The 24,075-nt window shown below is 39.3% G+C and overlaps 1 protein-coding gene and 1 pseudogene across 1 annotated transcript in view; one reads left to right on the plus strand and one right to left on the minus strand.

Moving 5' to 3' along the window:
- ADAMTSL3 (ADAMTS like 3) overlaps positions 1-24,075 on the minus strand; it is a 358,752-nt gene that overhangs the window by 165,877 nt on the left and 168,800 nt on the right. Inside the window, 2 exon segments of the mRNA XM_024742722.1 lie at positions 2,105-2,262; positions 8,325-8,399. Coding sequence (XP_024598490.1) covers positions 2,105-2,262; positions 8,325-8,399 — 233 coding nt within the window.
- On the plus strand, positions 11,819-12,424 carry LOC112398270 (transmembrane emp24 domain-containing protein 2 pseudogene; annotated as a pseudogene).

Below are 24,075 nucleotides of genomic sequence, written 5' to 3' on the forward strand. Positions count from 1 at the left end.
CTTTCCTGGCAAGGGAGATCAAAACCTTTACAGAAATTGAAGTTAAAGCCTGGAATTGTTTATTAAATCTGAGGAAACTAGAACTCCGAGACAGGAAAACAGAAGGCTGAGTACAAATTCAGACAGTGGCAACATGCTGCTAAAATGCATTCTATTAAGAGGTGAATATATAATTGGGGCAAGAAGGTGTAAAGTGATTTTTAATTACACAGGTGATATATAACTGTATTTTTTTAAGAACTATTTTAAGTATTAAAATATTATAAAGTAAAACTAAGTTCACTCCCCCAAAGCACCAATTCCCTCTAAAATAGCCATTGTCTCCTCAGTGTTTTCAGTTAGGAATGTATCCTCTCAAATTTAAAAAAAAATGTATACACACACATATTCATATACATACACGTGTGTGTGTACACACACACTTGTAGAAGTAAACAGTTTATGTGTATATGTGTTTTTATGCATGGGATCAATAAACAGTACATTTTCCATGCTAATAGTTTCACCAAACAATACCTTAAAATTTTAACCTTTGTGGCTATTTCTCCCATCCCATCACTGTACTAATGTCTCCTACTTGGTCAGATATCTCCAAATTGACTTGAGAAGAACACAGATCTTCTGAGTAGGAATGAGAAGAGAATTTTTAAAAAGGTTGTGTGTGTGTGTGTGTGTGTGTGTGTGTATGTTTTATCACTTGAGCATCAAATAGGAAAACCCTGAGAGAAGCAAACCAAGCCCAGAATTTATGTATAACAATGGATGAGAGAGAACAAAAGGAAAGAGAGATGACAGTTGGCTTCCCCAAGAGCCTTTCACAAAGCTACTGTCAAAGAATTACATTGGGTTGACACTTCAAGGGTCTGACACAGAAGTCATTTCAATGTCTAGGAATGGCAAGTCATGTCCAGGAATGGCAACTTAAATGTCTACGAACGGCAATTGACACTTACACCTTCAACGTCAGGAACACATCAGGGCCTGGTGTGGACCCTGGCAAATGAGGACGTGTGCCCTAATGAAAAGGCTGCTGCTACCCAGCTGCAGTCAATTATCGCTATGGCAACATGCAAGCTAGTTGTCAGATCTTCCCATTTTTAAAAAGACGCAGGTAAAAATACTTGTATATTAAAATCTCTTGATTTTTTTCAAGGTTGACTATTTAAAACCCAAAGATTCAAAACAACAACTCCACCCAGACCGACCCTTGGCTGGTCACACCGTAGGCAAACAGGACGTCAGTTTGCAACTCTCACCTAATTCCAAAGGTATTTCTCTGCTGGCACAACCGATGTCTCAATGAAACACTCTTTGACAAATTAATGTGGAACACAGATAGTTCTTTTGAAGGCACTGGGTCTTTTCACAGGTAAAGAAATCCCTGGCAATTAGAGCTCTTTTCTTTCTTCCCTTTCCATCCTGAAGTTTCCAAAAAGGGATAGGACAAAACCATCCACTGAAATGCCCTTTTTTGCACATCTTAGGTATTTATAGTTTTATCAGAAGAATTTCAGATTGTGTCACCTTGGAAATATATTGGCCACTACATTTCATATCGTCTGAGTGAAGGAAGATGCCCCCAATGTACCCAAGAGAGGAAACACAGAGTCGTGGTTACAAGGGAAGAATAATGCTTGTGAGGGGACCTCGTGACAGGTGTCCGGACAAGGGCTCATTTTGAGACATTGCTGAGGAAACAGGAAAGGGGGTTACGGAAGGGGGCCTCTGTCTTCTCTGCTCCCCTTTGCAAGGACAGCAATAGCACAGTCGTGGTTTAAGACACGGAGCATTTAACCACTGACCATTTTCACTGAAATCCATCTGGAGGTTTAAAACTGAACACAGCAACTAGAGGTTATACGTGCAAAAACAATCATTCCCCTATAAAAGTGAAGCTTGTTTCTTAACTACTGGGGTTGGGGAACAGAGAGAACTTTAGAGAGATGAACAGTTTTTAAGAACTGACTGTCAAGGTGAAAATATTAATGACACATGCCCTGTATAAAAACAGTCACTGGCTGCCTACTAAACAAACGTGTTCTTTTTAAAATTCAAGATGTGCGGGGCCCCAGATGCATGACATTTATGAAGAGGCTCATCCTACCTTGAAGATGAAATCAGCCATCAGAGGTCCTGGAATCTTAAAGGCTTGCCTCTCGGAGCCCCTCTGAAATTCAACTGTTGTGTTTTCTACAACAAAGGCTCCAGGGCTGTTAAAGCTGTGCTCTCCTTTGCTTCCTTGAAGTGTTTTTGATTCAATGACTAAAATTTAAAAATAAAGTTTCAATGAGAGAATATCTTTAAAGTATTTTATTCCAAAAGATATTTTACTACAAGTAATAGCATCTGATATCAACACAATATCAATACATCCACTCAGTTTACAAACATTGATTCAAATTGGTAGAATAAATATATAAGCTTCTTAGTTATCTATAAAAAGAAGCAAACAGGAGTGCTAGGTCCAGTTAGGCCTACCCAACTCTTTGGAGTCATTTCTATAATAAGGGGAAGAAGAAAACATCTCTTTCTTTATATTTTTTCATGATGTAGCTATTACTTAAAATAAAGCGATGTTACTCGTTTTCTCACCCATTCAGATAGTAAGCCTAGACTTTTATTTAGACAAAACCACAATAAATTCTAAATTTGCTTAAATTTTTTTTATTTTGAAGTAATTGTAGATTCACAGGAAGTTGCAAGAACAGTAAAGAGGTTGTGTGTACCTTTCATCCAGTTTTACCCAATGGAACGGTTACATCTTACCCACCTATAATACAATATCAAAACCAAGAAATGGACATTGGTACAATGTGTGCATAGAGTCCTATGCTCTTTTGTCACACGTGACCACAACCAGAACACAGAACTATTCCATCACCACAAAGATCTCTCTCATGTGTCACCTCTTTACTCACATTAGCTTTTAAATGAACAGTAGTTGCTTTTAGATCTCTTACAGAACAATGCCGACGGTTTAACCAAAATAACACTTCTACCTTATTTCAGTGATTTCTTTCTTTCCCTTCTCTCTTTTTCTTTTCTTTCAGTTTATAAATGTCACCATTCTTAGTGGACCTGGTCCACCTGCATTTCTGGCTCCAGATCTATTCCTAACTCACTGCCTTGGGTTTTCATTGCCTCATTTCTAAAATGAGGAGTCAGAGCGGACAATCTCCCAGGTCCTCTGCTCCTCAGAAACCTACACTTGACTCACTGGTATTCAATGGTTCTTTAACCATCTCAAACAAAGGACACAACAGAACCAGAACTCCATTCTGTCTCAAACTTAAAAAGCTGATAAAAACACAACAAAATGATCTGGATTTTATGAGGCTGCAATCCACATGTGCTGTGCTTCGGTGGTGTTCCTTTGCCAATTTCTCTCTGCCACCGGAGCAGCTGCAGGAATTCAAGCGCCCTGGGCAGATTGCATAACAGGCATTAGGAGACATCCCTGATTATCCCTGACAGGCTGGCTGGGAACTTTTCTGGGAAAATTCAAAGGCTGGACATAAGCTCCTTGATCTGCAGGAGTCATTAGCAGTCAAAGAATAATGCTGGGTCCTCTCAGGCACACAAAACCCCTACCACTTTGGCCCTGATCTCCATGACCGCAGTAGATTTCTGGAAAGTGTGAGATTAAATTCACTTCCTAGTTCCAATAAAGATATAAAACAGAGTGTTAGAAAGTGAACTGTCAGTAAAAATGAGATGGGAAACTGGAGATGGTAGGAGGGATCCATCCTGGATGAATTAGCCCTCTAAAAGTAAAGGAGGAAAAATCATGAGCATTCGGGTAATATCAAAACACAACACGAAGCTGGACAAAATCCATCCACGCAAAGAAGAAGGCATGCAAAACACTGCTTCTAGACCGAGATTTAGCCTGAAGTGACTTGATTAAATTCAAATAGAGCGCAATGGATTCGATGGCTGTGACTGTTTTACCACTGCGCTAACGTTCTGGATCAAAGCTTTCCAAGTTTCATCCGGCTGCAGAGCTATGGCAGGGGGTGTCAGAATCTGGAAATGCCATCTGGGGGGAAGGGAAGACCAGTGTGACATCCATCTTTTAAACCTGTTAGTTTGGTTTTGATGTTTTGTTTTCTGATGTTGAGTCTATTCTATTACTTCAAAGGTGTCCAAGATCTTTAGTGGCAAGGATGTGAGAACACAGGAGCAAAACCAGTTTTCAAGTGCATATGAATTACCCAAACCACCCTTCTCCGATTCTCATAAAATATCTTTATATCAATTATTTCAAAAGGCTTCCCACTCTCTGGGTCCCAAACCCTGGCTGCATACATAGGAGGTCAAAAGCAGGTGCTCTGACCTCAACTGTGTAACTTGAGTCAGAAGTGGGTGGTCAATAAAGACAAGGGAAGTGATTTGATGAAGCCACCTTTTTATGGTTTATGGACACAAACGATTCTGATAGTTTGGATTAACAAAGCCCCTGTGATGAATTCACAGTGAAGTGGAGGTCAGTGTTGCTCTTTAAAAGTTGTCATTTTTATCAGTGGTAAACTTGCTTCTCCTTAGTGCCTGTGCCTCTTAAACTGGCAGAAAAGGAGTTTTTGAAAATCAACAATTCAGATGATGTGTTGACTTATGGATACGTTTTTAAAGTTTTTATTAGTGTCTAGCACCCCATGTGTGTACTGCAGCCCCGTATTGTGATGTGCAACTCACAGCTCATGAGAGCTGCACACACAGCCCTTCAATTCTCAGAGCTTCCACAGACCCTCTGCCGTTTCTATAGCAAGACAGACAGTGCTGAGTGGAGACCCCAGGAAATCTATAAACAGCAGAGGCTAAGAGCCTCCTTTCCTGCTACCCACTGCTGCCTTTTTTCTCCTCTTCAGGCTTAAAATGATGGAGGCGGCAAGGAGCCAAGGAAGAGATGATCTGTATCCTCAAACAGATAAAAGAGAAACATTGTATGATATCGCTTATACGCGGAATCTAAAAAAGAAATGATACAAACAAGCTTTGGCATTTATTAGCTGGCTCAACAAAGAAACATATTGGAAATCCCCTCATCTTTGTTGCTTAATCTGAAAAATGAAGTTAGTGTTGTTGTGAGAATAAATAAAATCACATACAAAGAAAAACAGGAGCAGAAATCAAGACCCTCTTAAATCCCCAAACCTTTACAACTCAAGTTTACCATGGTACCTTTAAATATTTTGATCCACACTTGTTATTTTTAAAAGAAATGACTAGAAAAATGATGAATGCTGCTAACTGCTTCTAGTTGAAGGGCTTGCCCTGACAAGTATCCGTCCAGGCTTCTTTCGAAAGAGACAGGGTCATGCTAATCATCCCAAGAGGTCTCCTTAAATTCTAAGAAGGCCACAAAAGTATTGTTAGGTAAACATGTAATGAGCATTTAGCACAGCTGACTTGGTTATAAATACATCAAACTTATGCTTCGAGCTGTATATTAGAGTGTATGTATACTTTATTCAGTATTCATTTCCTTTGATTAGTCATTATGTTCAGGGTTCATGTTTATATTAATACATCTCTACATATGGTCGTCAGACCGCACTTAGAGGACCAAAAAAATCCCAATTCTTACAATTGATAATGGAGGTTTTCAGTTTATGGCATCTTGGCTTCTTGAGTTTATTGCTAGTCAAAACACATTTAATGCTGAAGTTTTGCTACAATAAAATCTCTTTTGCAGGAACCCTCTTATTGTTTCCATTTTTGAAATTTTAGGGAAATCTGGAGCTGAGTGCTTGATATAATGCTGAAGCCAAGCTTGGGAAAGGACTAGAAATTCAGTATTTAAACACCTCTAGGCGATATGCAAGATGGACATTCTGTAATTAAATTCCATTCCACAGCAAAGAGACTAAGTACGCTACTGGGTGTTCTCAGTTCTTAACGATGCAGCCTTTTGGAGGGTGCATATATGGATCTTAAAAAGAACGATTTATTATTGCAAAGTGAGCTTAATTTCAGGAATATATCTTTGAATAAAAAATTAAGAAAACACTTGTATAAATCAAGAAAATAAAGCCGCTTCTATATTTAGGTGTTCAGAAATGGTAACTAAATCCTTTGTAAATGAAGCCAGTTCATTCTATTCACTGGCAGAGAAGGGTGACTTTCAGAAACACTTCTAGAGCCAATTTTGAGATTGTTCAGAAGGAGATATAATCCAAGCAACAGATCTGTCACCTTTGGAGAAATGGGAATATATTTGAGCTCTGTTCTTGGAACCATGCCAGTCTTGAGTATAAAGTTATGTTTAATATGCCAGAACACATTTGTATGTAAATGAATATTCTACCTCAAAGTATTCATCTTTACCTAACCTGTTTACTGTGTACTTATTCTGTTTTTAGAGCTTATAAAACTCTTTTTAGAGCTGAATGTTAAAGAACTGTCTGTAGTATCACGAGAAAATCAGGCCCAGTCACTGCAATTTTTAAAATTTTTTTAAAATATCTTTTTGATATGCCATAAAATTCACCCATTTAAAATGTAGTTTCATGGCTTCAGCATATTCACAGAATTGGGAAACCATCATCACAATCTAAGTCTAGAACTTTTTTGCCACCCTCCCCAAAGAAACCCCATATCCGTTAACAACCCCAGACCCGCCACCAACCCAACTCACCCCAGCCCTAGGCAACCACCAATCTACCTTCTGTCTCCTTAGATTTGCTTTACTCTGGACACTTTATATAAAGACAATCATAAAATATGTGGTCTTTTGTGACTGGCTTCTTTCACTTAGCATAATGTTTTCAAGGATCATGTCTATTGTAGCATGTGTCAGTACTTCATTCTTTGTTAGAGCCAAATAATATTCCACACATGCCCATTTTATTTATCCATTCATCAGTTAATGGACATCTGGGCTGTTTTTACGTTATGGCTATTATGAATTATGCTGCTATGAATGTTCAGCACTTCACAGTTTTGAATCCAGAACGCTATTTTCCAATGTGATCACTCAAATGATTCACAAAATTGGGATCTAAATGATTTTCACCTGTTCTCAAACATCAAGTTTGCATTTACAAGGATGAAGATCTACTCTCATCAAGAGCTGTGGGCCTTAAACCATTTTAAAAAGAAGCCTAAAAAATGTTTTGATGCTTCATTGTAGAGAAAGCCTTGAGTGAACTGACCATTACATGGCTATAAACACTTCAATATTTTAGTTAAATACATCAGTCACGTTCTTTTAGTCATAATTCATATAATAAAGTAAGGGTTGAAAAAGACTTTCCAATAATTGTTCACCTCATTGTCCTAAAGATATTCTCTTGCTTCCCTAATTTAGGTCATAATTTACTAAAGAATTTCTTTCTTTTTCCAAGATTTTAATCTATACCCTTGGTGACCTTAAACATTTTGATATAAACTTTTCTCAAAGGACATTTCTGGTTAGACTATCGGTACTGCAGCCACAATATACAAACACATATAACACACATGGACAAACACATTTAAAAGCTACCCAAAATGCTTGTGTCTCTGAGAAACTTTTATGATTTGAAAAATCGAAGATGGTGGCTCAAAAAAAAAATGGCAAAAACTATGTCACATTTTAATCCATTAGACCTTGATTTGTGTGGCTTTAAAACAGTTACAAATAGTGTTTCGTACTTTTTACAGAAAGATAGAGCTGAACACAGTAAGCTTCTTCAAGGCCAGGGGCTCAGTCTTGACAAAAACTCATTTTCCTGGGAAAAAGACGAAGAAAGCCCTGCCTATGGCGACAGGAAACCTTGGGAGAGAAGCAGACAAACTTTGGTATTTCTAGTTCCTTTGGGTCCTAAGAGACCAGAAAAGCTAAGACAGAAAGATGCCATGTGACTTTGGCCAAAGAAACAATACAATTTCAATCCTTTATTGTTTCAGACTCTTAGTATTCTGGGAAACCAGTGTTTACTTTCAGTGCCCCCTAGACCCGAGGCTGTGATATGCTGGCAACGGAGCACGTACTTGTCAGCTATATTCACTGATACAGCTCTGTGTTTTAAATTTCGTTTTGTTATTTTTTATCCCAAACTGCTAAGATCTCCAGAAGACTCTAGACTCCTAGTATACTCTCCACATAAAAAAATAGCTTATTTCACATATAACTTGATTTCCTCTCCCATGAGGAGATTAATTTCCCACTAGGGCATGAGAACTAAAAAATTCAGGGTCATAGATCATTCCCTAGTGATAGAGACTATTTCAGACCGGTAGAAGTTCATCTACCTACCCGTTAACACAAAGAAATATATATATGTTTTTGGCTAAATAAATCTTCAGGAAACAAAAACATGTTAAGGTTAAATTCTACTTACAGAGATGTGCAGGTCCTTTCAATGTAATTCTCACACTTCGACTTCCCAAAGGAACAGCAATTACATTTTCTTCCCCTAAGAGAGAACACAAGACAAATGTAATAAAACTTGTGCACTAAAGGGCCATCCAAATAAGCAACTCAAAACTGGGAGCATCTGTCAAGTGTTCTTAACTATACTTCATTTCCACCTTCTGTCAAGAAATCTGTGGAAAGCAGCTACTGTGTATAAGGAATATTAATACTAATCACATAATTTCATTTAAATACATTTTTAAAAAACATTCAAGAAAAGTTTAAATAAATGCACTGGTCTAACTGAGTGAGTCCACAAACGAGGGCCCTCAGGTCATACCCATTCATCTGAGGCTGCTTTTGCCCTACAAAGGCAGAGGTGAGTATTTGCAACAAAGACAATACGGCTCACAAAGCCTAATATATTTACTATCTGGTCCTGCACCGAAAAATTTCCATAATGCCTGGCCTAGATAATTACCTAGTGGAAATCCTGGTCCCTGTCGACTTTTCCTTCATGCCGTTACACATTTTGAAATTAATTTTCATTGGCACATAATAATCTAAGGGCATATGAAATTCTATCCCCCAGTCCCCGATTTGATCATTAAGTGTATTATTAAATGATATTAGTACAGTATCAACAATATGAATTACTTCAAGCAGATGTTGTGTTTTGTTTGTTTAACTTACAGAGAACCATTTGTTTTGAGAGCCTCTGGGGTGAAACTGTTGGATCAAAGGATGTCACTATGTTTGTGGACTTGTTCATAAGTTTTATTAAATAAAAATACCTATTTATTACTGAAAATTAGAAAATGCAAAAAAGCATACCAGACAAAATGAAACTACTTCCAGAGATCATCACCTCTAACAATTTGAGAAATATCCTTTCTGGATTTTCTGTTTGTTTTTATCATACATACATTTTAAAAAAGCACAATGAACACTACTTAAATATCCACCATTTGGGGAGGTGTTAAATAAATAGTATATCCATACTAAGGAATATGCTACAACTGATAAAAGTAATGATAAGAAGCCACTTTTTTTTTTTTTTTTTTTTTTTGCGGTACGCGGGCCTCTCACTATCACGGCCTCTCCCCTTGCAGAGCACAGGCTCCGGATGCGCAGGCTCAGCAGCCATGGCTCACGGGCCCAGCCGCTCCGCGGCATGTGGAATCCTCCCGGACCGGGGCACGAACCCATGTCCCCTACATCAGCAGGTGGACTCTCAACAACTGCGCCACCCGGGAAGCCCAAGAATCCACATTTTTTTTAAACATCTTTATTGGAGTATAATTCCTTTACAATGGTGTGTTAGTTTCTGCTTTATAACAGAGTGAATCAGCTATACATATACATATATCCCCATATCTCCTCCCTCTTGCATCTCGCTCCCATCCTCCCTATGCCACCCCCTAGGTGGTCGCAAAGTACAGAGCTGATCTCCCTGTGCTATGCGGCTACTTCCCACTAGCTACCTATTTTACATTTGGTAGTATATATATGTCCATGCCACCCTCTCACTTCATCTCAGCTTACCCTTCCCCCTCCCCATGTCCTCAAGTCCATTCTCTACATCTGCGTCTTTATTCCTGTCTTGCCCCTAGGTTCTTGAGAACCTTTTTTTTTTTTTTAGATTCCATATATATGTGCTAGCATACAGTATTTTTCTCTTTCTGACTTACTTCACTCTGTATGACAGACTCTAGGTCCATCCACCTCACTACATATAACTCAATTTTGTTTCTTTTTATGGCTGAGTAATATTCCATTATATATATGTGCCACATCTTCTTTATCCATTCATCTGTCGATGGACACTTAGGTTGCTTCCATGTCCTGGCTATTGTAAACAGAGCTGCAGTGAACATTGTGGTTGCATGACTCTTTTTGAATTATGGCTTTCTCAGGGTATATGCCCAGTAGTGGGATTGCTGGGTCATGTGGTAATTCTATTTTTAGTTTTTTAAGGAACATCCATACTGTTCTCCATAGTGGCTGTATCAATTTACATTCCTACCAACAGTGCACGAGGGTTCCCTTTTCCCCACACCAGCTCCAGCATTTATTGTTTGTAGATTTTTTTGGTGATGGCCATTCTGACTGGTAGAAGCCACATTACTTGATGTGGAAAGACTGCCAACATATATATTGATTACTGAAAAAAGAAAGTTAAAAAACAATTATATGGATAATGATTTCTTGAATATGAGTTCAAAAGCATAGGCAACAAATGAAAAAAATAAATAAATTGGACTACATCAAAATTAAACTTTTGCATATCAAAGGGTACTATCAATACAGTGAAAAGGCAACACATGGAATGGGAGAAAATATTTGTATATCAGATATGTTCTGGTTAATATCCAGAACATATAAAGAATTCCTACAGGGCTTCCCTGGTGGCACAGTGGTTGAGAGTCCGCCTGCTGATGCAGGGGACACGGGTTCGTGCCCCAGTCTGGGAAGATCCCACATGCCGCGGAGCGGCTGGGCCCGTGAGTCATGGCCGCTGAGCCTGCGCGTCCGGAGCCCGTGCTGCGCAACGGGAGAGGCCACAACAGTGAGAGGCCCGCGTACCGCAAAAAAAAAAAAAAAAAAATTCCTACAACTCAAAAAAAATGACAACAAAAAGGAACCCAATTTAAAAGTGGGCAAAGGACTCGAATCGACTTTTTTTTCCAAAGAGGATATACAAATGCCAATAAGCACATAAAAACATGCTCAACATCACTAATCATTAGGGAAATGCAAATCAAAACCACAAGGAGATACCACTTCACACTCATTAGGCTGGCCATTATTTTAAAAATAAGATAAAATAACAAGTATTGGTCAGGATGTGAAGAAATTGGAACCCTTGTGAACAGCTGATGGAAATACAAAATAATGGTTCAACCACGGTGGAAAAGAGTTCCTCAAAATATTAAATATAAAAGTACTATATGATTCAGCAATTCCACTTCTGGGTATACCCAAAAGAACTGAAAGCAGGGAGTCAGATATTTGTACACCCATATTCACAGCAGCTCTATTCACAACAGCCAAAGGTGGAAGCAACCCAAGTGTCCATCCACAGATGAGTGGAAATCACGCGGTAAATATACACAAGGGAATATTATTCAGCCTTAAAAAGGCAATTCTGACACATGCTATGTAACGTAGATGAACCACAAAGACATTATGCTAAGTGAAATAAGTCAGTCACAAAAGGATAAATACTGTATGATTCCATTTATATGAGGTATGTCAAGTTCACAGAGACAGAAAGTAGAATGGATTTTGCCAGGGGATGGGGTAAGACAGATTATCACAATCTATCTCCAGAACTTTTTTCATTTTGCAAAACTGAAAGCCTGAGCCCACTAAACAATACGTCTTGGAGGTGGCGGCAGCTGAGACAACAGCGGTGGCGGCAGCGACGGCGGCTCTGGAGGCCGCAGTCCCGGTCCTGGCTTCGGCCCCAGCCCCACCATGGTGACGCTCGCTGAGCTGCAGGTGCTCCGGGCCGCCCTCCTGGCCACAGCCTCCGGCTACTCCGTCAGCATCGATGCGCATGCCGAGGAGTGCTTCTTCGAGCGGGTCACCTCGGGGACCAAGATGGGCCTCATCTTCCAGGTGGCTGAGGGCGGCTTCCTGGACGTTGACGTGGAGATTACAGGGCCTGATAATAAAGGAATTTATAAAGGAGACTGGGAGTCCAGTGGGAAATACACATTTGCTGCTCACATGGATGGAACATATAAGCTTTGTTTTAGCAGTAGGATGTCCGCCATGACTCCAAAGATAGTGATGTTCACCGTTGATATTGGGGAGGCCCCCAAACAACAAGACATGGAAAGAGAAGCTCACCAGAACAAGCTAGAAGAAATGATTAATGAGCTCGCAGTGGCGATGACAGCTGTAAAGCATGAACAGGAATACATGGAAGTTTGGGAGAGAGTACACAGAGCAGTCAATGACAGCACAAACAGCAGAGTGGTCCTTTGGTCCTTCTTGGAAGCTCTTGTTCTAGTTGCCATGACACTGGGATGGATCTACTACCTGAAGAGATTTTTTGAAGTCCGGAGGGTTGTTTAAAAAGCCTTTTGCTGATGATCCCAAACTCATAATTCACTGTTTACCAAACGTATTGGTCATAATAATGTCATTAGTTTCTATGTTTTTATTTTCTAAACTGTACATTCACAGCTTCCGTTTCTTTGTGATTAACAGATATTGGGGGAAAACACTTTTTTAGGAAAGTTATAGTGAATATTTGACATTTGATTGGCATGATTTCATATTTGAATTCTTCCTCCATTATACACGTCCTTCCAGAACTCAAACACTGTAAGTGGAATATAGGTGCATAGTCCTTATGATATCTTCTTTACTTTTGTTTTCATCATAAAACGCAGCTTGTTCAGGATAGGACTTTACTGATAGCACTTTACTAAAATGACTGCATTCTTGGGATCCCTTATCCTGCAGTTCAAGTCATTAAAGATTCACTTTGTTCAGTCCTTATGAGAAGCAATAATCTGAACCCTGACATTTTTTGTCCAGCCTAATGGCAGAGCTCTGTGACTAGAGGATGCTACCTGGTTGGTACTTTTATACTTTGTCTATCTTGTTTTTGCTTTAAAGATAAGACTTAAACCAACAACCTTTTTCCCCTTTAAAGTTTTACTTTGAACCTTAGCACTCAATCGCCTCCACTTAAAATTGCTGACACGAGCAGCTAATAACCATTTTTTGGTTTCTGCCTAACCTTGTAAGAAGTGTCTATTAAAGCCAATTCTCTGGGTGTTGCAGTGAATGGTGGTTCTTTTTCTTTCTACGCTGGCTCATCCACTTTCTCTACTCTTGGCACGGAGGAGGTATGCATTCACATAATTGGAAAAATCTGGATTTCTGATGCCAAAGGGTTAAAAGCCTCTTGGATTTCTTTGCCACTATTTTATTTTTGATCACTGGCATTTTGGTCACTGTTTAATTAGTGCACTGAACATTACTGTCAGTACTAGGGTGTTCGTTTCTGTTTTTCTTGGGTCTTTCTTTTTTGGCACATGTGAATTTTGTTTTGTATAAAACGAAATGACTTTCTCTTGGCCTCTGATGATGGGTTTAAAATTAAAGGAGCATCTAGTTTTGGTGTGGGGATGATCCAGGATTATGTTGTGACTGATGTATATTAGCTACTTGTACATTATTTTTGGATCTTTGCAAGGGGAAAACTACAAGTAACGAGTTTTATAAAATTAATTTAAATTTGTTACAGGTTTTCATGTTCAGGATAAACAATTTTTCAACCTTGGGTGAAAATACTTGCAACAGTTTAAGGTGACTGTGTTTTACCCTAGGACAACTGTTGCATGCCAATTTGTGTGCATGTGTGTGTGAAAACACTTCAAAATTGAGTTAAAAGATGTAAATTTAAAATTGGTTGTGTATCTAATCTGCCCCAGGTCCAGTAAATAAACAATACTTTAAAAAAAAAAAAAGTCTCCATTCTCTTTCACCAAACCATTGACAGTGGTTACCTCTGAGGAAAGAAAAGAGTTCTGGGAGTGCGTGAAGAGAAACATCGTTCTACACATTTTGAGTTTTCTATAATGAAATGTACTGATAAGTTACTTTTAAAATACCATTTAAAAAAGCTAAAAACACTATTCACAAAAGAAAAAGAGAGAAAGAAGAAAATAAAGAACCAGGGCCCAAATGTTTTGCTGGATGAGTTTGCAAACCCTTAAAGCAAACAAGTAAGTTGCAGATATAGGAAGAATGAAAGTTTCCCAGTAGTGATACACAGCTAAAATAACTCAGATACCCAAATCAGATACAGAGATCACATAAATCAATATGTGAACTAAATCTGAATTATGACTGTGGATGTAAAAATAATAAAATAACACAAGTAAATTCCAGAACTCTATCATAAGAATGATACATCATGACTAAATAGAGCATATTATAAAAATGAATGATTGAGTCAACATTAGGAAAATTATTAATATAATTGATTATATGAACAGATCAAATGAGTTAAACATTATGATCATTTTAATGAATATAAAAAGGTAGCTAACACTAATAAGAACCTGCTATATAAAAAATAAATAAAATTCTAAAATTAAAAAGAAAAAAGTGGCTAACAAAATTCAGCATGCATTACAATGATTCCTTTCAAAGCCAGAGATAGCAAAAAACACCCTCAATTTAATAAAGAATCAGAAGCCATGAGCAGACTTAATGGTGAAACATTAGAATTATTTCCACCATAGTCAGGAACAAAACAAAGATTATCATCATCATTTTTTTCCCCACATTCTTATCCTTGTCAATGTAATTAGAAACTAAATAACTTAGAGGAATATATATTGGAAATAAAATTTTAAAACCTTATTTGTAAATGATATAACTACTTTAAAACTCAAGAAGAAAATAACTACTGTAGACCAATATCCCTAATGAATATACTATAGATGCAACAAGTGTCAATAAAATACTGGCAAACCAAATTCAGCAGCTCTTTAAAATGATCATGATCAAGTGAGCTTTACCCCTGGGGTGCAAGGATGGTTCGACATATACAAATCAACAAATATGATACATCACATTAATAGAATAAAAGAAAAAAATCATATTATCATCTCAATAGACACAGAGAAAGCATTTGACAAAATTCAATCATGATTAAAAACTCTCAACAAATTAGTCATAGAAGGAACGTATCCCAAAATAACAAGGGCATATATGTTATATATGACAAACCCACAGCTAACATCATACTCAATGTGTTTTTTATGTTTTTTTCTGTATTTTCCAAATTTTATACAATTAAAAAATGCGCTGATTTTTTTCTATAATGTTATTTTTTTAATTATTCAGGAAATTTTCCAGGGGCTTCAGATTTTAAGATGGCATCTACAATAACAGAGGGTGACAAGGATCTCCAAGTAGAGTCAGAATGACTACAATTCTTAGTAAGCTGAGGCTGACCAAAATGCTAAGGACAGTAACCAAACACATGTTCCTCACTGTGTCATTATTTAAGGTAGAAGAGTCAATAATATTATGTTGACGAATAACATAGAGTACAGACAACTTTTTAACTTTTTATTTGCTTCTGACTTCTGTCAAGAAATACCTCTATTTAAAAATGATAAAAATAAAGAAACCATAAAATAAATTTAAATAGGCCCATAGATGTGAAGTCTTCATTTTTCTCTCTTCTGTACTTTCAAAGTTCTCTGTAATGAAAAGGGCCTGGAAGCAATGATCCCCCAGGAATAATAAGTATTGCCTATATCTTGGGCTCTAAATACCATTCCCCACTGAAAAGAACCAAGGCTCCATGAAAATACAGGCAATTCTAGGTCTGGAGAAGGAAAAAAATTCAAAGAGAGCCTAAAACACCTTGTTGTTTTAGAATGCAAGGCAGTGCTTAAAATCCAACGGAATTATGTCAAAAGGAGTCACCTTGAACTGCCCCCATTGGCCACATTTTGGACTATATGAGGCCCCAAATGAATACTGTCTATATAATATTATAAAACATTGAATAAATAAAAATCCCTGAATACAGAGTGAGAAATGAAATAAATGACTGGGGAGCTTCTTTACAGAAGAATGTCTGCAAGTAAATGTAGAGGTAATGATAGAATTAGAAAATTACCATTTGCAACCAAACCCCAGTGTAAGTACTATTTCAAGCCAGGAGCAACAATAGATGCTAAACCTATCATGTGAGAAATTGTTGCAAAACAGAATATTTAACACCTTAAGATAACACCCTGCAGGTTTCTTACAAGGAAACATGGATCTACATAACAGAGTGATCTGTATGTCCCCACCTTAGACAAGTGATCAAACATAGCATTACTAATATTGGGAAGGCTGACATCACACAGATGTTCAATCCAGTTCTAATCAAGCCCTGGACCTCGCGGCTCAGTTTATAGGAAATACTTGAGGGAGATCAACAAATTAAATGGCAATCAGACAAACACAGAATATGGGAAATGCTATAAGACAACTGGGATGAACGCTTTAAAAAGTCAATATTATGAAAAAATAAATGGTCTAAATAAAAGAGACATCTATGTAACAAAAATTGTTTTGAAAATAATAAATTAGAAAGCTTTCTTGAGCTGAAGGAATCCTGTTTGGGTAGATCAACTGGGCTAAGCGCTCTCTTAGAAAATCTTTGTGAACTAGGCTATAGTGTCTTTGAGAAGCATTTATCCTGTGTAAGTGTGTGCATGTATGTGTGTGTGTGTATGTGAGTGTGTGTGTGTTCCAACTACCATCCATTGACAATTATACACTTAAGTGAAACCTCTTAGACTAGAACCCCTGGCACTTTATTTTAGCCAGATGGTTCAAACTCGGGGGAAATGTGTGTAAAGAGCAATGAACCCCCAGTAGCCTACAGTACTAACTTGTGGGGAAATGCACATTGCAGGGCAGCTGGGCAAGGCTAAGTTGGAGCAACCTATAAGAGTCCCCACGTAAGGCTTTAATGTCATTAGGACATCCCTGGTGGTCCAGTGGTTAAGACTCTGCGCTTCCAATGCAGGGGAGCGGGTTCAGTCCCTGGTTGGGAAACTAACATCCCACATGCTGCGGTGTAGCAAAAAAAAAAAAAAAAAAAAAAAAGCAGGGAAAGGATTCAACGTCCTTAGATTATGGAAAAGTAATCTATGCTGTACAGTTTTAAATGCCTTCTCCTCCTAAACTGCAATTCCCTTCTGTTTCTGTAACTCTCCTACAGAACAGTTTGATACATCTGACGTCCCTGTGGTACTTTTACAGGGCAGTGCCTCCCAGGATCACCTGGAGAACTTATTAAAACACAGATTCCTGCTCCTCCCACAGAAATCCTGACCCAGAAGTTTAGGGTGGGGCCCAAGAATTTGCCCATCCAGCAGCCTCCATACGATGCTGCTACAGAGCATCTGTGAGCTATGTTTCCAACAGCGCTCACCCAGGGTGAGGGAAAACTCCAGGTCCAGGAAGCAGGGATGGCTCTGTAGTCACAAATTTTTCAGCATTTCTTTACTGTTCTGCAGGAAATGGCACAATTCTAGGTCCGACCAGAAATAAAGTGAGAACCCTTGTGAGGTAGACAATTTTAAGGAGGGAGGGGCCAGCTGTACCAAATGTTCTACCAATGAGGGCTTAAAGTGCTGACGGATGAAGCAGTAAAAAGCTTGTTAATGGACTTTGTAAAGGCAGTTTCAACTGGGTAGTAAGCACAGGAGGCTGTGGTTTGAGGAATAAATGATGGCAAAAAAGTAGAAACAGGAAATGTAAACAGTTTTTCCAAAACTTGTCAATAAAGGTAGGTGAAAGATTAGGGTGGTAGCTGGAGATATGGAGTTTAAAAGATGGGGCTTCCCTGGTGGTGCAGTGGTTGAGAGTCCGCCTGACGATGCAGGGGACGTGGGTTCGTGCCCCTGTCTGGGAGGATCCCACATGCCGCGGAGCGGCTGGGCCCGTGAGCCATGGCATATATACACACACATATTTTGTAAATTATATTTCTATTTAAGATGGAAGACATCTGGTCACATTTAACCCTGATGGGAAAAGGAGACAAGAGAGGATAAAGAAGAGAGAGGGGATGATGGGTGGGATGAGATCCCTGAGGAAGTAGAGGGGGCTGGAATCCAGCACACAGATGGAGGGATTAATTAGCCTTGGAAAGGAAGACAGACACTTGTGACTCTGTGATGGGAGGGAGCAAAGAATGGATGGGTGCAGCTGCAGGGCGAGGTCTCTTCTGATGGTTTCTATTTTATTGAGGTTGTTTTTTTTTTTACAATCTTCTCTGGAGTTTAGCATAGAATCAGTTTTTGTAAATGGTCCATAAGTGCTTGAAAAGACATTACATTCCGTCAAAATTCAATGCTCAATAATACCTGTTAATGTAACATTACTAATTCTGCTGTGCAGCTCCTACTGACTGAAGTGTGTTCAAGTCTTTCATAGCAGTTTTATTTGCTTCAATTTCTTCTTACAGACCCATAGGGCTTTGTTTTCTTTATACATTTTGATGTAATGGTATTCACAAATTTTTAAGACTGTTTTTTGATTACTGGTGGATATAAAATACTCCTCTTTGATTTTTTTTTTTTTTGGCCTGAGATTCTACTAGTTCTGATATAAATACTGCTATCATGCTTTCCTTGTCTCCCCTGTTACAATGGGACACTTTTAAGCCCCAGACAAATGGCCTCCAGGTTAATTCCCCCTCAGTCTGGAGCTAGACCCAGATCTCATAGGAGCAAGCTGCTTCTTGTGCTTCAGGACAGGTTAAGCATAGACCACTTAAAACCTCCTCTCACAAGTCTGCATATGAGGCCACCAATCAGGTCTGATTCTGAGGCTGCTTTAAAATATTATACTTTCTAATGGTGTAGAATCCAATGGTTGAGAACATACCAGATGGAGGAAGGCTTCTTCTCTACCCCATCCTACGATGTTCATAACAGCAAGTCCACATCTGGGAACACCCAGATTTAGTGGTGGTGCTGGGAACTGGTTCCTGGGGAACACTTTCATTATTTGGAACTATTTCAAAATCTTTTCATTGAAATTTGGGGTAAGAGATCCTTGATACTGCTACACACTGTGCCATCTTCCAGGGCTTCTTCTCATCACAATTTTAATGTCATTTGCATTATTTTTACTCTACAAACTACTGGGAGAGGCAATATGGAATGGTGGTTAAGATCACAGACCCTGGAGCCAGACAACCTGGGTTAGAATACCAGCTCCGCCACTTACAATGGCTGTATGACTTTGGGCAAGTTCCTACCTTCCCTGTGTCTCAGTTACATCTGTAGAATGAGGATAATAAGAATACTTGTTTCAAGGGGTTGTTGAGAGGATTTAATAACATAATACACGCAAAGGGCTTAGAAGAGAACTTAACCACCAGTAGGGCTGGGTAAGCAAAAGTTATTAAAACCACGCCGAGCACATACTATGCCCCCAGGCACAACCCTAGGTAACCTGAGATACATGCCTCCTTTGTTCTAGTAAAAACCCATTCCTACAATTAAGAAAACTGAAGTTTTGCAAGTTTAAGTGACTTGCCCAAGATCACAGACTTCCTAATTAGTAGGGCTGGGGTCAGAACCAAAAAGTGCACTCAACTTTTCTACTGTTGAGACCAAGTTATAACTGTATAAACCCAAACTCTCCCATCACAAGTATACTCTCTACAGACTTTGATTTTATGGGTTTCACTTATTTGATTTTGCAATCACTGGGCTGACCCAAGGATCTACGAAGTTTGCTTCCACTAACCTCCCTCCCACCCATAAACGCTCAAGTCCAGCTGTTCCATCATATTTTTTCTATGTCTCATTTCCTGCCGCAGAATCAGTTTTGCTAAGTAGCAAGATGTACAGGAAATAAATTGTCCACACAACATTAACTAATCAATAGACATCAGTTTCAGCCCAGAAGGACTGTAATTTATACCAGATCGCTTATTTTCACTATAAAGTCAAACTAGAACTACACCAACCTAAATATACACATTCCGTGGTAACACAAGAAAAGAGATGGACTCTTTTATTACTCTCACTTCAACAACCTCATTTCCACTTTTCCATGCCTGGTTTTTGTTTTTTTTTTTTTGATTTTTAAAATCTGGTTGGGTATTTGGCCGAACAAAACTTTCGGTCAAAAGCATATTTCCTGTTACTTTCTTGACCCTGCATGTATCTTCTTCAGCTTTTTTAGGCTCAAACACACACACACCCTCCAATCTCCTCTCCATTCCCAAAAAACAAAGGAGTTATTTTTTTAAAAAAGGAAGAAAAGTACCTGAATAAATGCTGATGCTAATAATAACCCTATGGAAAAATAATACTTATTTTCCTTTAAAGCGAGATAATGGGTGTGAAAGCATTCATTTTGTAAAATGAAAAACATATAAACACAAAAATGGTGTTTATGAATGCTTTTACACACCCATAACCACTTGGCATCATTTAACCTAAAACGACATTGTGTAGAACAGGGGCTGACAACTTTCCAAATTCGGGTAGCCAAGTTTGATTCGAGTCTATCCGTCCCTCTGTGGGTGTGGTGGGGGACTGAGGGGGTGAAAGAAGGGAAAGCCAGCGTGTACTACACGGATTCTGAAGCTGGAGGACTGTCCACATAATGCCTTTTGACACAGAGGTGGGATAAATGAGTCGTGCCATGGAACAAAGACGGGCAAAGTAAAAATCAGAAATTAACAACCATCTTTTCAAAAGTAGAGAAGGGACATGGCAGGGATTTGACTTGGTGAGAGCAACCGGCTGCACGCTGAAAACCGATTCCCATACCTACACCCGCCCTGCGATGACATCCCTACTCCTGCCCTGAGCTCCTCATGTGCTACATCATGGATGTCTCTTATTGCTGAATCTGCAAATGAGTGTCCTTAGCTATTAGCCCTGGTGTCTCTGTAGAAACAACCTGGAGGTATATCTCTTTAAGGGCTCAAAATGCCTTTACCCCAAAAGAGCACGGTAACAGGCCAAGTGCCTAACAGTGTATGCTTTGGTGTGCGTTTCCAGGACTAGCTTTGAATAACATGCGGTAGAGGGGGCTATGTTACATACAGCATCTAACAACATCTTCCTGTCCAGATGTTCCCCAGCATCCTGGTGTAACAGTTCTTTTCTGCCCTTCATACTGCATCTAAGAAATCAAGAGCCTGGTGAGGACTAAATGGTCATTTGCCTTCTGACTCTGTAATGGGATGCAGAGGTTCAGAATATGTCACCCCCAAATATGCCACTTTGGCACACTGATTATTTTGAATTAAAGGTACTTGAGAAACAGCTAGTGCAAGAAGGACACTCTGACCCTCTACTGGAGGAAAGCAGGAGATAAATCTCAGGGGAAGCTACCCTCCCTGTACCAGGGTGGGTAGAAGGCATCCTTATCACCAAAGACAGGGAATTTGGGGCCAAGAAGGCTGTGTAAACAAATATAAATATGTAAAATCTCCTGTGCTCTTTAAGAAGACAAGCCATCTCTGTGGAACCTTTTCATTAAAGCTTTGGAAAATTCTTCATATGAGATCCTAGGACTTACTTCTCTAACCTCCATTTAATCCCAAGATCTCTGCGTTTGAAAATAAGGAATAAATTACAAATATATTTAATAGACTTTCAGAAATAAAAGATGTCTTACAAATCATCTATGCTAACAGTCTCAGGACGCAGATGAAAAAGCCGAAGTTCCTGTGATCTTGCCTAAGATCGCAGATAGTGGCCAAGCAGAGGTTATTACCCTAGGCTTTGGCTTCCAGTCCAGTTCTGTTGCACAATATTATTTAGTCTCACTGAAAACATAATAGGAAGCAGAGCTGTCTCCAGCAAAGAGCCTGTATTCATTCGTGCAACAGTTATTGAGCTCCTGTGACATGCTCAGTACTGTACAAGCACTAGGAATAAAATGGTGAAAATCACAGACATGGTGTCTGCTTTTGCAATGCCTGACTAGTAGGAGAGACCAATTAAACAAATAAATACAATTGTCCCTTGAACAACACGGGGGTTAAGGGCACTGAACCTCCACGCAGTTGAAAACCCGTGTATAATTTATAGTTGGTTCTCCGTATCCGTGTTTCCTCTGTATCCAAGGCTCCACATCTGGGGATTCACCCAACAGAGAATCATATAGTACTGTAGTCTTTACTATTGAAAAAAATCCACGTATAAGTGGATCTGTGCAGTTCAAACCCATGTTATTTACGAGACAACTGTAAATGAAATAATTACTTCTTGCAATAAAGGCTAAGAAGGAAATTAAAAAAAGAAGGGCTGACTTTAGGTAGATGGGTCAAAGAAAACCTCTCTGAGGAGGTGACACTTGAACTCAAGGTTGAAAAAGAGGTAGCCCAGTTAAGAGCTGGGAGAAGCATGTTCCAGGCTCAGGGATTGGTCGATGCAAAAGCCATGGAGGTAAAGGGCACCTTGCATTCTAAAATCATCCGGAAAGTCAGTAATGAGGGGAGACTAGTGAGTGAGGGGCAAAATGGTACACATGACATAACATAAGAGCCAGATCCACAAGACTCTGAAAGTCATGGAAAGGGGTATGGATTTCATTATAAGTGTAAAACTAAAGGCAATTCACAAAGAGGTATTAAGCTGGGGAGTTCCTGGTCAGTCCGGCTACCCTGTGAAAATCAGCCTCAATGACACTCTTTCTCAAGAGCACCTGCATGTCATTTTCCTCTTTTTTTTTTTCATGCAGAGGACATAGAAGAAGCATAAAAACATGGGAAAGAGCAAGGCAAGGGCGAAAGCCCAGGGCTCTAGACTTTCAGTCTTGGGATCTTCTTCCATGCCATGCTCTCTCTCGTGAATTAAATGGGGAAACATCCCATTAAAAAGAACAGGGTCTGGGACTTCCCTGGTGGTCCACTGCTTAAGACTCTGCACTTCCATGCAGGCGGTACGGGTTCGATCCCTGGTCGGGGAGCTAAGATCCCACAAGCTGTGCGGCGCAGCCAAGAAATATTTTTAAAAAGTAATAAAGTCAAAACTAAATAAAATGAACAGGGTCTTTGGTTTGAATATTCATTTGCCACACACAGGTCTAGCATAAGAGTTTTATCCATCAGAATCCTGCCCAAGAAAGATGAAAAAGGAGGCAGAAAAAAATGAAATAAGAAGGCAGGAGGAAGGGAAACCAATCTGTTTAGCATGCCAGCAAGCCAATACAGTCTTCTTTGTTATGGAATAAGTTAAATGCACAGATTATCTTTGGAAATGACAGTCAAAGGAGAAATGAAGAGTGAATGAAGAGAAAACCTTGTGAGAATTACCCTGTGAGGCAGCCCCACAGTCCGCCTAGCCCAGGATGCTGTATCTGTCGGGAGTACACAGGGATGCTTTGTAAGAAGGTGTGGTTATCTTCACAATGTCCAAAGTTAAGCGTAATGCTGGTGTTCCAGCTCAGCCTTAGGTATCACTGTATCAGTAGGCTTAGTTGCCACCAGGGAAAAATGTACAGTTGACCCTTGAACAACACGGGGTTAGGAGTGACAACCCCCTCCAGTCAAAAATCTGAGTATAGGGACTTCCCTGGCGGTCCACTGGTTAAGATTCCATGCTCACAATGCAGGGGGCACAGGTTCAATCCCTGTGGGGAACTAAGATCCTGCATGCCACACAGTGTGGCCAAAAAAAAAAAAAAAATCTGAGTATAACTTACAGTTGGCCCTCCTTATACCCAGTTCCTCATATCCGTTCGCGGTTCCGAGTGGGTGGGTCCAACCCACCACAGATCATTTAGTCGTGTAGTATTTACTGCTGAAGAAAATCCAAAACCATGCAGTTCAAACCCGTGTTGTTCAAGGGTCAACTACATAAACAGCTCATATCAGACAAGCTGAGCTTATTTATTTATTTGTCTCATGGGTGCATGCCCTTGTGTGGACAAGACCAAAATAATGGGCAAACCTGGTAAAACAAGTGAGTCCCTAAGTACCAAATCAAGATGCTCCAAATAGGGGTGTTACTGCTTTTAGAGTTTTCCCTCTTTCAAAACGGAGTGGCTTCCCGTTCCCTGTTCCAACAGCCAAAGTTATTGATGCCAGTTGTTAGTTCAGTCTCTCTCCTTCTGCCTGTGAACAGGAAATATGCATGCTGTATGTGGATTAATTTCTGATACTTCTCATAGCAAAGGTTTTGGCTCCAGGCTCTTACACCTTGAATCTGCCT

The sequence above is a fragment of the Neophocaena asiaeorientalis genome, unplaced genomic scaffold (assembly GCF_003031525.2).
Source record: "Neophocaena asiaeorientalis asiaeorientalis breed wild unplaced genomic scaffold, Neophocaena_asiaeorientalis_V1.1 scaffold155, whole genome shotgun sequence".
Lineage (NCBI taxonomy): Eukaryota > Metazoa > Chordata > Mammalia > Artiodactyla > Phocoenidae > Neophocaena > Neophocaena asiaeorientalis.